At 34.8% G+C, this 16,226-nt stretch overlaps 1 protein-coding gene across 4 annotated transcripts in view; it reads right to left on the minus strand.

Annotated features, from left to right (window-relative positions):
* LIPI (lipase I) overlaps positions 1-16,226 on the minus strand; it is a 105,685-nt gene that overhangs the window by 56,770 nt on the left and 32,689 nt on the right. For all 4 annotated transcript variants that reach the window (XM_024239452.3, XM_054542830.2, XM_024239456.3 and 1 more), the window contains 4 exons: positions 15,367-15,752; positions 12,300-12,408; positions 10,073-10,174; positions 843-932 (listed from right to left, as the gene is read on the minus strand). In XM_024239452.3, coding sequence (XP_024095220.3) covers positions 843-932; positions 10,073-10,174; positions 12,300-12,408; positions 15,367-15,663 — 598 coding nt within the window. In that variant the 5' untranslated portion in view covers positions 15,664-15,752. Of the gene's footprint in view, positions 1-842; positions 933-10,072; positions 10,175-12,299; positions 12,409-15,366; positions 15,753-16,226 lie in introns of those variants that run through there.

Here is a 16,226-nt window from a genome sequence, read left to right on the forward strand (position 1 = left end):
TAAACAAATAGTACCAATGAAAACTTAAATTTAGTATGTCTTTTGCATGAGATTTATAATAAATTTTTAAAGTAATAATTAACACAGCAAAAATGTTTCATTTCAGTGTTTCACATGCTCTACACAGTGCTACTATACTTAATAACTAGCGTACACATCTTTTCCTTCTAATCCTGCACTCTTAACATTTCCACCTAATGACAAAGATGACCATGAAACCAGCTGACATTAAAACTTTATTACCTTCCTTTTCTTTTCCAACCCCTTTTCCAACCTTGCACATCCTCATCCTTTTCACCAAACTTCTTTAGCTACAGTGGACTTTGGTCACGTGTTATTTGACCAGTTGCCGTTGTGAACCTAAGAACACTTCTTGCAATGGCTCTGATGTGAGCCAAATTCCACACCTGGGGAAGTTGCTCAGCTATCTTTATGTACAGAACAATCAAGTGTCAAGAGTTTTTAAATTTGTCTTTGTACAGTAATATTGTGATGGTTAAAATTAAATCCTGAGATCAAAGTAGTATCTGATACTTTGTATTATGATACTTGAGCTACGTGTGCTTCCTCAGTGACTTACAACTTCTCCTAATGTTTACAATGATGAAGTAAAATTATTAAAAATATAAGAGGTCTCATCCATGACCAAATGGATGTCTACTGGTAACCTTTATGAACTAAGCATGGTCAAATTAAACCATTGTTAACCAATAACTCTCCTGAGTCATGGGCAATGATGATGAGATCAAAACACTGCCTACAGATTAAGAGGGGAAAAGTAAGTTATTTTCTTTCATCATTTCGAATATTATGTAATTCATTCAAAAATACTGTCAGTATACCTGAGAAAATTGATTTAGGACAGCCAGGTTGTTTATTTCCTCCATTTGGATAAAAATCTATATGTCCCAAGGGCTCTTGAATGCCTAAACCTGAGAAGAAAGGCACCCAAGAATCATAACGTGTATATAATCAGGTGAGTATCTTGCATAAAACAAAATATCCTATAAAATCCATTGAAAGTTACTCTTTAAATATTAGAATTGAAAATAAGTGCTGTTTTTATGAAGATAAGTTTTTCTTCTATAAATTCTTCATGAAAAGTATATTTCATTAATTTAATATATTTGCCAGTCACCAGTTCACTATGGGTCAGTCACAGTTTTTTGTGGTATGAACGCATAAGTGAAAAAAGAAATAGAGCAAAATTCCTTGCAGTCGAAAATACTTTATAGTGGAAGGAAACCATAATAAACAAGTAAATACAGAGTATGTCAAATAATAATAAGTGCTATGGAGAACAGTTAAGCAGAACAAGAGGACAGGAAGGGTATAGTGAGGGTGGTAGCTGCATGTTTAAGTTATTTGGTTTAGGAATTTGCCACTTGAAGAAGTTGGAGTGGAGCAAAAATGTGAAGGATGTGAGGCAGTGAGCCCCGTGGATATTTGTGTGAATACGCTCGGGGAAGAAGCCAGCGTGGCTGAAGCCTAATGTGTAAGAGGGAGCTTCGGAGCAAAGGAAGCCAAGTCCTACAGAGCCTTTTCGATCAGTGTGATGATTTGCTTTCACTTTGGGTCATAATTTCTAAGACCTGCTGGTGCTGGATTCACTAACTGGAAAAAATCTAAAAGCTAAGATGCCTTGGCTGGAGCAGTTTGAGTCAGAGTGACATGAAACACATAGCTTTGATTCAAGGGTTTATGTAGCCCTGTAGATCATTGGACCACTGGTGAATGTACAGATTCTGAGCCCATTACCAGCATATAACTCAGAGAAGCCTTAACAGTGAAAAGGGCTAGCAAGCTTAGAATACTCAGGACTGTGATTTGATACAAAATTGTGTTGCTAAATAAGATTACAATGCTTTCATCTGAGGCACAAAAGATTTCCTACAACACAGTGAACTCATGAAAGACATCAGTAATAGATTTAGCATAAAACAAAGATAAATAGATGGTTCTGACAGTAAGGGTTTAGATGCTGCAACTTGACTTAGTTCTAGGATGTAACAGAACCTCTAATGAGTTGTTAGTAGCACATGAGAACACCGGGCATGTACACTGAGGCTGGGGAGAGGGGAGATGAGCACTATTTAATGGGTAAGGAAAGACAAACGACAATGTAGATGACTTCATGACAGGTCCCTAGAACTCAGGAAAGCATATATATGACTTGATTGGGACAATGGTGAGGGTATGCTAGCCAGTCTGTCTTAAAATCCCATCATCTTCTCAGCCTGTGAAATTTAAGCAAGGAAGGGCATGCTTCCCAAATAAGACCAAAAAGTTTTTAAAACAAGAAAAAAATTTAACAGTGTCAGAGATTTGTGAAATTTCCTCATATATGAACTCGACATGGAGTTCCAAGACTACGGGTTTCCAGTTTGGAAGTGTCATTTTCTCCAATCTGCCACTGAAGGAGACTCAAACCAACAGGACTGCTTAGGAATCAATGGGAAAAAAGAAATTTGTCATTAACTTAGAAGCAGCCCTTGATTCAGGCATGCCATTTCCCTTTTATCAGATGGGGTGGGGGGCAGCAGCTTGGTCTGCTTAGATCATTCATTCTCTTGGTTTCAAGAAGGGTGGGGAGAGCAGCTATGACTTTTTAATTTTCCTTTTATTGTAAAATATAAGACACATGCAGAAAAAGAACATTAAACATAAACTATAGGCTAATTAATTATTATAAAGCAAACAGCCATGGGGCTACCACATTAATGTAAAGAAATAGCACCTAGGAGCTCCCAGTGTGCCCTTACCCAGCCACAAGTGTCTCTCTGTCCCCTAATCGCTAACGCATCCTCTTTTTTTAAAATAAAATCATCTGTTGTTATTATCTTATTTTATGTTATGTTTTTGAAATGGAGTCTGGCTCTGTCACCCAGGCTGGAGTGCAATGGCATGATCTCCACTCATGTGATCTCTGCCTACCGGGTTTAAGCAATTCTGCCTCAGCCTCCCAAGTAGCTGGGACTAAAGGTGCATGCCACCATGCCCAGCTAATTTTTGGTATTTTTAGCAGAGATGGGCTTTCACCATGCCAGCCAGGCTGGTCTCGAACTCCTGACCTTGTGATCCCCCGCCTCGGCCTCCCAAAGTGCTCGGATTACAGGCGTGAGCCACCGCACCCGGCCTGTTTTTATTCTTTACCTTCTAAGGATGACTCCCAAAACCCTGTAGTTTAGATTTCCCCTTTGTGAAAAAATATATGAACTTACTCATATTTTATGTAGGCTTTTGTTTCTGGCTTTTTAGATTATTAGTATGTTTGTGCTATTAATCCACATTGTCAGGTGTAAAAACAGTCATTTATTGTCATATAGTATTTCATTGTATGAACATATCACAACTTATTTTTCCATTCTCCTATTGTGGTACATTTGTACTGTTTCCGATTTGAGGCTAATGTGTTCAAACTATGAACATTTTGAACACATACATTAATGCATATGTGAAGGTACATCTGTTGGTTATAAACCTAGGAGTGGAATTGTTATAGAATATGAGTGTCTTTGATTTTAATAAATAATGCTGAATAGTTGTACCATATCTTTGCCAATAAATGGTCTTGTCAAGCTTTTGAATTTTAAGCATGTGTCTTCTCATTTGGGTTTTAATTTATATTTTTTTCTTACTAACTTTAAGAACTTTTTATATGTTTATTGCCTATTCAGAATGTATCCTTCATAACGTCCTGACTTTTTCTTAACTAGGTTATCTTTGTCTTTATTACTGACTGATAGTAGGTCTTTATCTCTTTTACAGCTTTTTTTTATGGCTTGCTGTTCACATTCTTAAAGTATTTATAACATTCTCAATTTTTATATAATCTGACATTTTAATCTTTTCATTTGGGTTAGAAATTTTTGTGTACTTTGGGAAAATATTATTCATTATCCCAGTGTTATGAAGGCTTTAAAAATAATAGCTCATAAACCATTTATTTTCCTTTCACATTTATGCATACCACAAGGAAATAATTTTTGTGTTTTACATGAGTTCAAGGTTTTTTTCAGCTTCAGAATCCAGTTAACTGAAACAGAACCAGGTAATTACTGATACTAGCTGTGTCTTCTCTTTTTGTTCTTTCTGTTTTTTCTCTCCAATAATTTATTTTTAGAAGAGGTGTATGAAGTTCAAGCATTCTATGTTCCCTTCATTGTATGGAAAGAAGGCAAAAGTGGGCCGGGCGCGGTGGCTCAAGCCTGTAATCCCAGCACTTCGGGAGGCTGAGGTGGGCGGATCACAAGGTCAGGAGATTGAGACCATCCTGGCTAACACGGTGAAACCCCGTCTCTACTAAAAATACAAAAAATTAGCCGGGCCTGGTGGCAGGCGCCTGTAGTCCCAGCTACTCGGGAGGCTGAAGCAGAAGAATGGCGTGAACCTGGGAGGCGGAGCTTGCAGTGAGCCGAGATCGCACCACTGCACTCCAGCCTGGGCAACAGAGCCAGACTCTGTCTCAAAAAAAAAAAAAAGGCGGCAAAAGTGAAATAAATAAATTTTAAAATAATAATTAATTTTTATCTTTTCTAAAGTGCAAAATTTTGGCTTTTTAAATCATCTGCAATTCATAATTTTTATTCCATTAATTTCTTTATGTTTAATATTTGCTTCTTTCTCCATTTCTGTGTGTTAATATTGTTTAATTCTTAATTTTTCAAGATAGACGCTTAGATTATTGATTTTCAGCCTTTTAAAATAGCTGTACTCAAAACTATACATTAACTTCTAGCCATGGCCTTCGCTGAATCCAAAAAGTTTTAATATGCAATAATGTGAATATTCAATTCAAAATATTTGATTATATTATTATTTATTATTGTATTCATTAGTTATTTTTAAATGTGATTTTTCACTTTCAAAAACGTATGGATTTTAGTTATATTTTTTGTTATTTATTTGGATTAAGTGCATTAAAGATAGAAAAGATTACTCTATGATTTCTACACTTTGAAATGTTTGAGAATATTGGTTTTTTTTCAGATCCAAACATTTTTATTTGCTTTCAATTCTTTTTTTTTTTTGCTACATTTGGCTAATAATGCCCTCATAGCTCTGATTTTATTTATTTATTTATTCTTTTTTTAATATTATTATACTTTAAGTTCTATGGTACATGTGCACTACGTGCAGGTTTGTTACATATATATACATGTGCCATGTTAGTGTGCTGCACCCGTTAACTCCTCATTTACATTAGGTATATGGAAATGTTTGAGAATATTTTTAAGGCTCGGTATATGCTTAACTTTAGGTAAAATATCCATGTGTGTCTCAGAAGACTGTAAATTCTGTAGTTCTCAGGTGTAATGTTCTATAAATGTCTATTAGATCAATTGTGTTAATTAAAATTATTCACTATGATTGTGTAGTTGCCTTTTTTTGCAATATGTTATTGTTAATATTGCATTATGTATTTGAAGCTGTGTTATTAGGTACATACAAACTAGAATTGTTATATCTTCTTTGTGAGTTCAAAGTTTTATTATTTTAAAGTCTGTCCATATTTTTATTAGTTTATATAAAATCAAGTTTGTCTAATATAGATTTACCACCATTTGGAGGATAAATTTGCATATTTTTTTATCACCCTTCTACTTTCAAATATTTTGCTTCCTTGCTTTTATATATGTCTTTAATAAATAAGAGTTGGATTTTATCTTTTTAATCAAGTTTGACAGCCACAATATTTTAATTAGAGCATAAGTCCATTTATCTTAATTGTATAGTTGTGTTTGATTTTACTATCTTATTATCTACCTTCTATTTGCTTTAGCTGTTGTATGCATTCTTTCTTTTCTTGCCTTCTTTTAGACTTCATAAAAAGTATATTCAATTTTTGTCCTTCATTAGCTTGGAAGTACTCTTTTTTCTTTTCTTGCTAGTTACCCTAAAGATTCAACATGAATACTATACTTATGAACATCAATTACTGAAGGTAATTTTCACCTTCTTTCTATACAATGAAAGGAACACAGAAAGCTTGAAATTCATTTGTCACCCAAAATCATATGCTATTTTTAGCTTATTTTAATTCTTTCTATATTTCAAGTCCATAAAACACTATTAACAGTATTTTATGCCATCAGCATATGCTTAGATTTAACTAGTTCATTGTTCTTCCTTCCAAAATAGCCACAATCTAAGAATAATTTTCCTTCTGCCTGAAGAATACACTTCTGCTCATGAATGTCTGAAGAGTAACCTTTCTGCTCATGACAGTTTCTCTCCAGTTTAAATTTGTCTGAAACAAAATACATTTATTCTTGAAACAGATTGGGATACTATCTTAGCAGTTGTTTCTTTTCACTATATGGAAGCAATCATTCTGTCGTTTCCTATATTCCATTGTTTCTGTTGAGAACTCAATTGTAACTCTGGTCAATTTTATTCACCTTGTTTAAATAAACTTGTATGGTTTGATGATGGCCTTTTCTGCAATTCACTATCATACATCTCAATGGAGATTAATCTTTATTATTTTTCTTATTGAATGGAATTAATTGGGCATTTTGAACTTGTAGACTGATTATATTACTCAGTTTGGGAACATTATGAGATAATATCTCTTTAAATATAGCCTCTGTTCCATTTTTCTGCCTTTTTATTCCAGAATTCTAATACAATGTAATTTACCATCTCATTGCCTATCCTGTGCATCTCTTAACTGTTGGTCTGTATTGTCTATTCTTTGGTACCCATTTGCTTCAGTCTAGAAATTTACTTTTCACCTACTTTTTAGGTCACTTGCTCACTCTCTCTTTACCTACTTCTAATTTTCTGTTAAACCCATTCAATGGATGTCAATTATTTTACTTTTTAGGGTAAGAACTTTCATTATTTTTGTCAAATATAATTGATAAATTTATACTTACTAATTTTCTGTTAAATTTTTCAGTCTTATCTTCTACCTTTTTGAAAATATTAATAGCAAAAACCACAATTACTTTTGCACCAACTTAATAATAAGCACATTTTTTATAGCCAGTATATAATAATTCCAATATCTGGAGGCGTATGGGTGTTGTCTATTGACTGTTGTTTCTGCTGTTTCTCATTCATGCTGTCTTGCTCCAAGTGTGCCTGGTTATCTTGGATGCTAAACATTTATTTTAATTTTTTTTTGTAAAAATAATTTGAGATTGAATTATGTGAATTTCCTACAAAGAAGGCTATTGTTTGCTTCTGTCAGATAACTAGGAGCTCTAACAATTCAGAATCTACTTAAACAAAAAACTCAGTAAATGTGATTTTGGCAGAGGCAACTCAGACAACGAGAAGCCTTCTGCAGACCGTAAGAAGGCTGGTTTGTTCATCTTTACCCATGCTTCTATAATGTCCTTTGGAGTTCCAGACAAGAATAACAGATGAGATATTTTGCAAACCCAATATGAGGGTTTCAAAAGCATCTATCTTTTGGATATTGGACTCATAATTTTCCCCAATATCTCTGCAAGAATGTGTGCCCTAATTATCTAATCCACAAATTTGAAAGGCCACATGGCTTTCTGAACACTCACAACTGAATAAAAATGAGGATTATTGGCAAGTAGAAGATGTGGTCATTGTCTAGTATTCAAGGAAAAGGCAGTTCACCAGGTATGAGCTGAGTCCACACATATCATTCAGAAATTTCTCAGGACAGGTACATATGCAGCTTCAAAAATCTGTGTTTCTTATTTGTGATAGTCATGAAAAGATCAATCCAACGCTCCAACTATGTGGCCTCTAGTGACAGATTAGATCTGATAGGTTGCATCATCAAAAGATGTTGTGAATATAAGACAATCCAAGGCAGTTCATTAGGATAAGTCAAAAATGCAAACAAAAATAATAAAAAGTATGAAGAGCTAAATCAAAAGGCCATGGGCAGAATTGAAGTTAGTGTTGCAGGAAGTCAGGGACCCCAAATGGAGGGACCGGCTGGAGCCACGGCAGAACAACATAAATTGTGAAGATTTCGTGGACATTTATCAGTCCCCAGATAATACTTTTACAACTTCTTATGCCTGTCTTTACTTTAATCCCTTAATCCTGTTATCTTCGTAAGTTGAGGATATACATCACCTCAGGACCACTGTGATAATTGTGTTAACTGTACACATTGACTGTAAAACACATGCGTTTGAACAATATGAAATCAGTGCACCTTGATAAAGAACAGAATAACAGCGATTTTAGGGAACAAGGGAAGACAACCATAAGGTCTGACTGCCTGCGGGGTCGGGCAGAAAGAGCCATATTTTTCTTCTTGCAGAGAGCGTATAAACAGATGTGCAAGTAGGAAAGATATCACTAAATTCTTTTCCTAGCAAGGAATATTAATATTAATACCCTGGGAAAGGAATGCATTCCTGGGAGGAGATCTATAAACGGCCGCTCTGGGAATGTCTGTCTTATGTGGTTGAGATAAGGACTGAGATATGCCCTGGTTTCCTGCAGTACCCTCAGGCCTACTAGGGTGGGGAAAAGCTCCGCTGTGGTAACTTGTGGTCGGACCAGTTCTCTGCCCTCGAACCCTGTTATCTGTTGTTTAAGATGTTTATCAAGACAGTACATGCACTGCTGAACATAGAACCTTATCAGTATTTCTGCTTTTTGCCCTCTGAAGCATGTGATCTTTGTACCTACTCCCTGTTCTTACACCCCCTCCCTTTTTTAAAACCCTTAATAAAAACTTGCTGGTCTGAGACTCAAGCGGGCATCGTGGTCACACTGATATGTGATGTCACCCCCGGCAGACCAGCTGTAAAATTCCTCTCTTTATACTGTCTCTATTTCTCAGCCGGCCGACACTTATGGAAAATAGAAAGAACCTACGTTGAAATATTGGGGGTGAGTTCCCCCAGTAAGAGTTTCAGAAAAAATTCAGACAAGGGACTACAAATTAATTGGCCAATAGGTGTGTTGTATGTGGATGTGCCAAGCTGATATAAAGAGTTAGAGATAATAAAGACATGAGAGGTTTGGATAACACTAAAACTATGACTTCTTTGGTTTTGACTGCTTATAGAAGTAGGTGAACCTAGATTCCAAATAAGGAGCAGAATTGTTACCACTGGAGTCTCAATCTATTGACATGTAGTCATGGGGGTTGAAAAATTGCATCTATGGCATTTACGTATCTCACACACAGACACATAAACCCAAGTATGGTAGTATAGATCACCACAAGATAAATTCAGAGGAGCAATCGTAGTGTCACTGCCCTTGTCTCTATCTTAGCACCATACCCTCTCCTGATTTGGTTTATAAGAATAATATACTGGTTAAGTGCATCATCTGGAATCAAAACATATGATTTCAAATTCTGACTCTGCCACTTACTGACCTTACAACCTTTATTCTAGTTTCCTCAACTGTAAAGGGAATGATAGTTGTTATTTATCTAATGGAAATTTAATAGAATTCACTAATTAATTCATACAAGCACTCAAAACACTGCCTAATGTATAGGAAGTGCTCAGTAAATATTAGTATCAACAAATTCAAATCAGGAAAGGCATGAGGACAGTCTGTTTCTTAAAAGTGTCTGTTCAATTGTTCTCTGGCCAAAAATCCAATACCCTGTTAGAGATTTTCAGCTAAGATAATTAAAAACAATAGAAAAACTATTTCCTTACATTTAAGGAAGACTACTCTTTATTTGTGGCTGAAATGCTGTGTTCAGTTCTAGTTGATATATATCATATCAAGAAAATAAGTGGGGAGAATGGTAACCTAAATACATCAGGAATATTAAACATGGGGGAAAATGTGATCAAATCAATAAAATTGTCAACAGCATGAACAGAATGAACTCTTAGTTATCTATTTCACTGTTTTAGGATGACATGACACATCTTGAAACCTGAAGGAGGCAAACTGAAGTCAAAGAGTGCCATTTGACAATGTGGGAAATCAGTAACCCTAAGAAATATTGCTTGGGAAATGTTATCATTCCATAATGACAGATTTAAAATCATTTTATCCATGATGTTTTTTCTTCTTATGCTCTCCTCTTGCCCAGGGTCTACATTTTCCTTTTCATTTTCAAATAATTAGGTAATAAATCCTGATTTGTTACCATTGGAGTCAGAATGGATGACATCCACGAACTTTGCATCTGTGTAATCTAATCTGCTATATGGTGGTTTTCTGGAGAACCTTGGCCCAGCAGGGTCAAGACCTGGAAAGCAAGAAAGAAATTATCAGTCTAATCAAGTCTACAGAGCTCCTTACATTGCATACTTCCATTATTACTACATTATAAACACAAAAAGCATTTATACTTTTAGTTTAAACCTATCCAAAAACATATCTAAAAACAAATGAAAGTGAATGAATAGCAGGTAACTTCATTATTTGAATAATACTACTAAACTTCAGAGCTTTTCAGGTTAAGCCGCAACAAAATATTGTAAGAATTTTTGGAGCATTTTTATGTGAGACTGAATTAGGAGTAATACAGTAGTTTATATTTAATAATAACTACAACTATTTCTCCCAAAGGAAAAAAATAATGAATACCATCTGGTCCTCTCTTGAACTCTTACCTTACTAGCTCACTCTGGATTTATCTGTAGATAGACCTGAAAAGCTTTTTTAGGTGCCAAATATAATTTGGGCTATGGGATAAATCATGTTATCTTATCCATTTCTCATAAGACTTTCTCACACACTCTTAAGAAAAGAAAAAATATATTTTAAATTCCATGGAGTATGAATATTATTTCTGGGGTATCTTAATTTCTAAATAAAAATTCTAGACTCATGACTTTCTGGGAACTGTCAAAAAGAGGAGAGAGAAGATAAAATTCAGTTTTTTGAGAACATCTATACAATGAAGAAACAATCATCTTAAAAAGATATTTGAAAGTAAAATATAATGTTTTTCATTTCAAACATCTCTATTATCCCCATTTTATTTAACCCACTTGACTGAATGAGACAGAATCACCTATCTTCCTATAAATTATTCTGATGTAGAACCTCCATGTTTGGTGGCCTTTTAGTCCCTGGTGATTGCCTGGTATTTGGGGCCATTCAAACTAGACTAATATGTGTAAACACAATTTAAAGTACAAATTGAGAAAGTGTGGTTTTTGAAAGAGAATGAGCTTTAAGCACTAGGGAACTTTGTTTAAATAAATCCTGGCTAAACTGCTACTTCTTGACCCTCCTACATTCATTCAGTTAATTTGTTTTCACACATGTTTGATAACATTAAAACTAATCAGAGTAAGTAAGGGTATGCATAAGGTTTGTAAAGATAATTATCTATCTGTTATTCACCTCTTTCCCCCTTTTTTGAAACCTAACTAAAGACACTATTTTCTTTTATCTACACTTAAAGTTATTATAAGTCTTCTATGGCCATAGATATAAATAATTGCTTTTTTTTCAAAACAAAAAAGGTAAATTGGTTGAAAGGAATATTATCCTCCTATTCCTAAAATCACTACCACTCATAGAGGAAAGAATGAAAATCCATGTCAGCCTTATTAGATGACTGAGCTTTCTGGATGCAGTAACTTTGTTATAGAAATATGAAGGGGGACCCAGAGTCACTCAAATTGGATACAACTCCTGATTCTTTTGTAGCATTCAAGTAAAAATTTTTAGAGAGTTGAAATGCATCAAAGTTTGTGATAACTAAGTAAATAGTTATATTCTTAGCTAATACATAAAGTATTTTTGTTTAATGGGTCATATTTACTTCTGTATTCTTATGATAGTATGTCCTTAAAATTTAGCTGGGACTGCAGAAATAGATATTTTTCTCCCATTTCCATTTGGGTAACTTAAGCTCTGTTGAGAACTTAACAAAACTTTACAGTCTAACTAAAACAAAGCCAATATTTAAATATAACATAGAAAAAATAAATGTTTGTACATAATTTCTATTGAGTAATTATTGTACCCACTAAATTTTAAGCAAAGTGGCTGGGCACAGTGGCTCATGCCTGTAATCCAAGTACTTTGGAAGGCCGAGGCGGGCAGATTACTTGAGGTCAGGAGTTAGAGACCAGTCTGGCCAACATGGTGAAACCCTGTCTCTACTTAAAAAAAAAAAAATTAGCCGGTGTGGTAGCGGGCACCTGTAATCCCACCTACTCGGAAGGCTGAGGCAGGAGAATCACTTGAGCCCAGGAAGCAGAGGTTGCAGTGAGCCGAGATCGCACCACTGCACTCCAGCCTGGGCAACAGAGCGAGACTCTGTCTCAAAAAAAAAAAAAAAAAAAAAAATTAGCAAAGTAACTTCTGATACTTAAAAGTATGCTAAAGCAATAATTTTATAAAAATAATTTTACCTGTTATTCTTCCAAGTTGACCATGAAATATCTTTCCAACAAATCCACTGATATGAGCCCCTAAGCTCACACCTATGAAATGAAAATTGTCAAGAGATGCACCATGCTTCTGCAATTAAAAAGGAATATTACAGTATTCATTTCAAGTAATAACAAATCAAACCTCCCTCATATATCAACATTTTACAATTCATTATTTTTCTAGCTTGATTCATTTTGGGGATATAGAGAAAGAGACTTTATAATTTCAAAACGACTATATATTTGTTCAATTTTTGCCACAAAATATTTGATTTTTCTTTATTCATTTTTAATATCAATTTATTTTAAAATTGCATCATCTCATGCAGAACAGTATATGCAAAATACAATTAATTAGCAAAGTGTTTTATAATAATCAACATTACTAGGTGCTTACTTTCTGCTAGCTACCTCAATATGGGCCTTACAAAGTTCATATTTAATACTTCCAATTTTGTTATGAGTTATTCTTTTTTTATCCTAATGCCTAAAACTGTCAGTAGCACCTATTAAATGCTAAATAAATAACATTGGATCAATTCCCATTTTATTAAGGAAATAGTGTCAGAAGTAACAGCTTTCCCAAAGCCACATAGATTCATAAGAGGAAAAGATGGATTCCAAGCTGCTATGGTCTGAATGTTTGTGTCTCCCTAAAATTCATATGTTGGAATTCTAATCCTCAAGGTGATGATACTTGGAGGTGAGGCCTTCCTGTGGGTTGGGAGAATTATGTCATGAGTGTGGAACCCTCATGAAAGGGATTACTGCCCAGATAGAAGAGACCTGAGGGATCTCCTTCTACTCTTCCACCATGTGAGGACACAGTGGAAAGGCATAATCTATGAACAAGGAATTGGCCCTCACCAGACACTGAATCTGCTGATGCCTTCTCCTTGGACTTCTCAGACCCTGGAACTATGAAAATAAATTTTTGTTGTTTATAAGCTACCTACCCTATGGTATTTTGTTACAGCAGCCCAAATGGACTAAAACACAAGCCTACGTCTCACTCCAAAATTTATGCTAATTTGCCTTCTTGTTTTATCTGATCAGGCTGTGTCAAAAACCTTAGGAAGAGTCACAAAAGTTCAATAATGATTCTCACTTCAGAGATGATGAAATTAATTTCATGGATTTTAGGTGACTTCCCCTAATCACCAGCTCAGGAGTGATGCGTCCAATCTTCCAAGGCCAACATCTGAATACCTCTTAGTCTCAGCTCCAGGAAGGGAAATTAGAAGACTACATGAGAGTGTACTTCCACCACACTCTTAGGGAGCTATTGTGAGACTTGTGGGCAGATCATGGTCCAGCCCACACAGTGATATGTCTGATGGCTTACAGAAAGATGTGGAGCGCTTGCCACTAATGAAAAACTACACTCAGGCTTTCAAGGCACAAGGTTATGATTTTCTTCAGATTTCTCACAGCCATGCCCCAAAACATGAGGGAGTATCTCTCGAAACTCCAGTGCTGCTGGTCATTTAAATCTTCCTCTGTAATATGAAGCCTCTGTAAGCAAAGGCACTGTTAGAATTTTATCTAATATTACAAATTTTCCTAAATATTTCTATTTAATATTCACATTCTCCACACTTTGAGGCACATATTTATTAGTTGAGAAAACACCAGTAACATCAGGAAAAATCAATGACGTAATTAATAGTCTGTTGGTGGGGATGGTGGAATCAATTACCTCTTCTGTCTCTCTACAGCAATGGTATTGTTTTGTCCAAACTTGGGGGTGTAAAAATAATAATGAAAGTTGATCTTACTCAATGATTACTAAATGTCACCCACTGATTAAGCACATATATATTAATTCAATATTCATATAAATATTTTTGTAACATTTTGTTATTCTATATGTACAAATAAGGAAATGCAGCACAGAGAGGCTATGTAATTGTTCAAAATTACGCAGATGATAAAAGATGGACATACACTTTGAACCCATCCAGTCTGACCCCTGGCCACTACATATAACGGCTTCTAGGAAGCGTTGTTATTTGTTCAATTTTTAGCACAGTCTTGAAAGTTCAGCACAACACAACTCAAGTTCAAATTTCAAGCCCAATAATGCCACCAAATCAGATATCACCCTTCTTTCTCTCAAGTACCCACAACTACCTACTTTCTTTTAGGATAGACATGGATCTCCCTAAGGGTTGACTTAGTAAACAAAAATCATTCACAATGCAGATAACATAGAACTGGACTGAACTTTATTTGATCCGTTCAAATCCTGAGCAGACTTGAATGAATCTGAGGTCCACCTCCAAAGTTGACAGAAGTATGCTACTTTTCAAAATGATTTTTTGCCTGTAATCCCAGCACTTTGGGAGGCCAAGGTGGGCAGATCACCTGAGGTTAGGAGTTTGAGACCAGCCTGGCCAACATGGTGAAACCTCATCTCTACTAAAAATACAAAAATTAGCTGGGCATTGTGGTGGGCACCAGTAATCCCAGCTACTCGGGTGGCTGATGCAGGAGTATCACTTGAACCTGGGAGGTGTAGGCTGCAGTGAGCCGAGATTGCGCCACTGCACTCCAGCTTGGGCAACAGAGTGAGACCCTGTCTCAAAAAAAAAAAAAAAAAAGATTTTTCTTTACTTTTACCAATTCACACTTGATTATATGCAAATATTTTAGCCATATATTTTAAAAGATACCTGAAGAATGTAATAATTATAAAGTTTATTTCTCCCACCCACATAGGATAACTATTTTATTCTGAGGTTGGTATAGGTAGAGTTAAAAGAAATCTCAGAAGATTTTTAAATAAAACCTAATAGTTACTAAATTTTAACATAATGTTTTAAAAATAACACAGGATATGTCTAGGTACAGAATTATTCATTTAGGCAGACAAAGAAAAGATGGCTGCATACATTGGTATATCAAACCAGTAATTGTTAATGCTTATGAGGAAAAGTATATAGCTTATTATCACTTTGTGGTATTGAATGTAACACACTGTATATTGTATAGCATGTATAATATATTGTATAGCATGTATAATACATAAAATTCCCAGACTTACCAAAAGATTTTTAATGTGCACACTCAAACTCACAGCAACTTTTCTGGTGTTTTTAACTGCTCTATTATAAATAAAAGTTGTAGCACCCCGGCTCCAGTCTACTACAATTACATTCATGTCTTCTTCATTCAGCAAAATCCTTAGGAAGTTCTGAAGCCATGATGGGACGGAGCCTACTAGTCTGTATCCATGAATAAGCCAGACTGTTTTCTTTTGTGTGTTGAAATTAACATTAAGTGAGTTATTGCGTTCAAACAGTGGCTCAGCACAGTTTAGGTTGTTCCTTGTATACATCATCAGAATGGTCTCTATTTTTGGAATAAATAAATCTCTGAAGGAATCCTTTACACTTAGCTGAGAGAATTCAAGGCATGGTCTTTTATTCTCTGAAATAAGAAAATGTCAGTCAAGCTGAGTACTGGGATAGTATTTTATTCCTGTTGCTATTGCCAAGAACAGAATTAAATGTGGAGGATAGGGAGGATTTCATTTCATGAGCCCTTCAACATAATTTACTGAGCAACTGCAATGTTTAAGGTAATGTATTAATTATGTAAAAAGATTTTCTGAACCAAAAGTAATGGAAAATATAAATGTGATTGGTCAAAAAATTAAGAAGAGATTTTTATCTGTAGAAAATATAATAGTAATGGGTGTGAGTGAAAATAAGATTGTTAATAAAGTGCAATGGGTACTAATCAAAGTTGATACATTGATTATAAACTTTAACAAAAGTTTTACAGAATAGTCCTTGTATAATAAGCATTAGAATAAAATATATTTAACTTGTCTAGTCATCAATACAAAACAATAAAGTAATATTTTCCCCATAAAATTTAAAATGTTTCAAAAAATTAAAT

Source organism: Pongo abelii, chromosome 22 (genome assembly GCF_028885655.2).
Source record: "Pongo abelii isolate AG06213 chromosome 22, NHGRI_mPonAbe1-v2.0_pri, whole genome shotgun sequence".
Taxonomy (NCBI): domain Eukaryota; kingdom Metazoa; phylum Chordata; class Mammalia; order Primates; family Hominidae; genus Pongo; species Pongo abelii.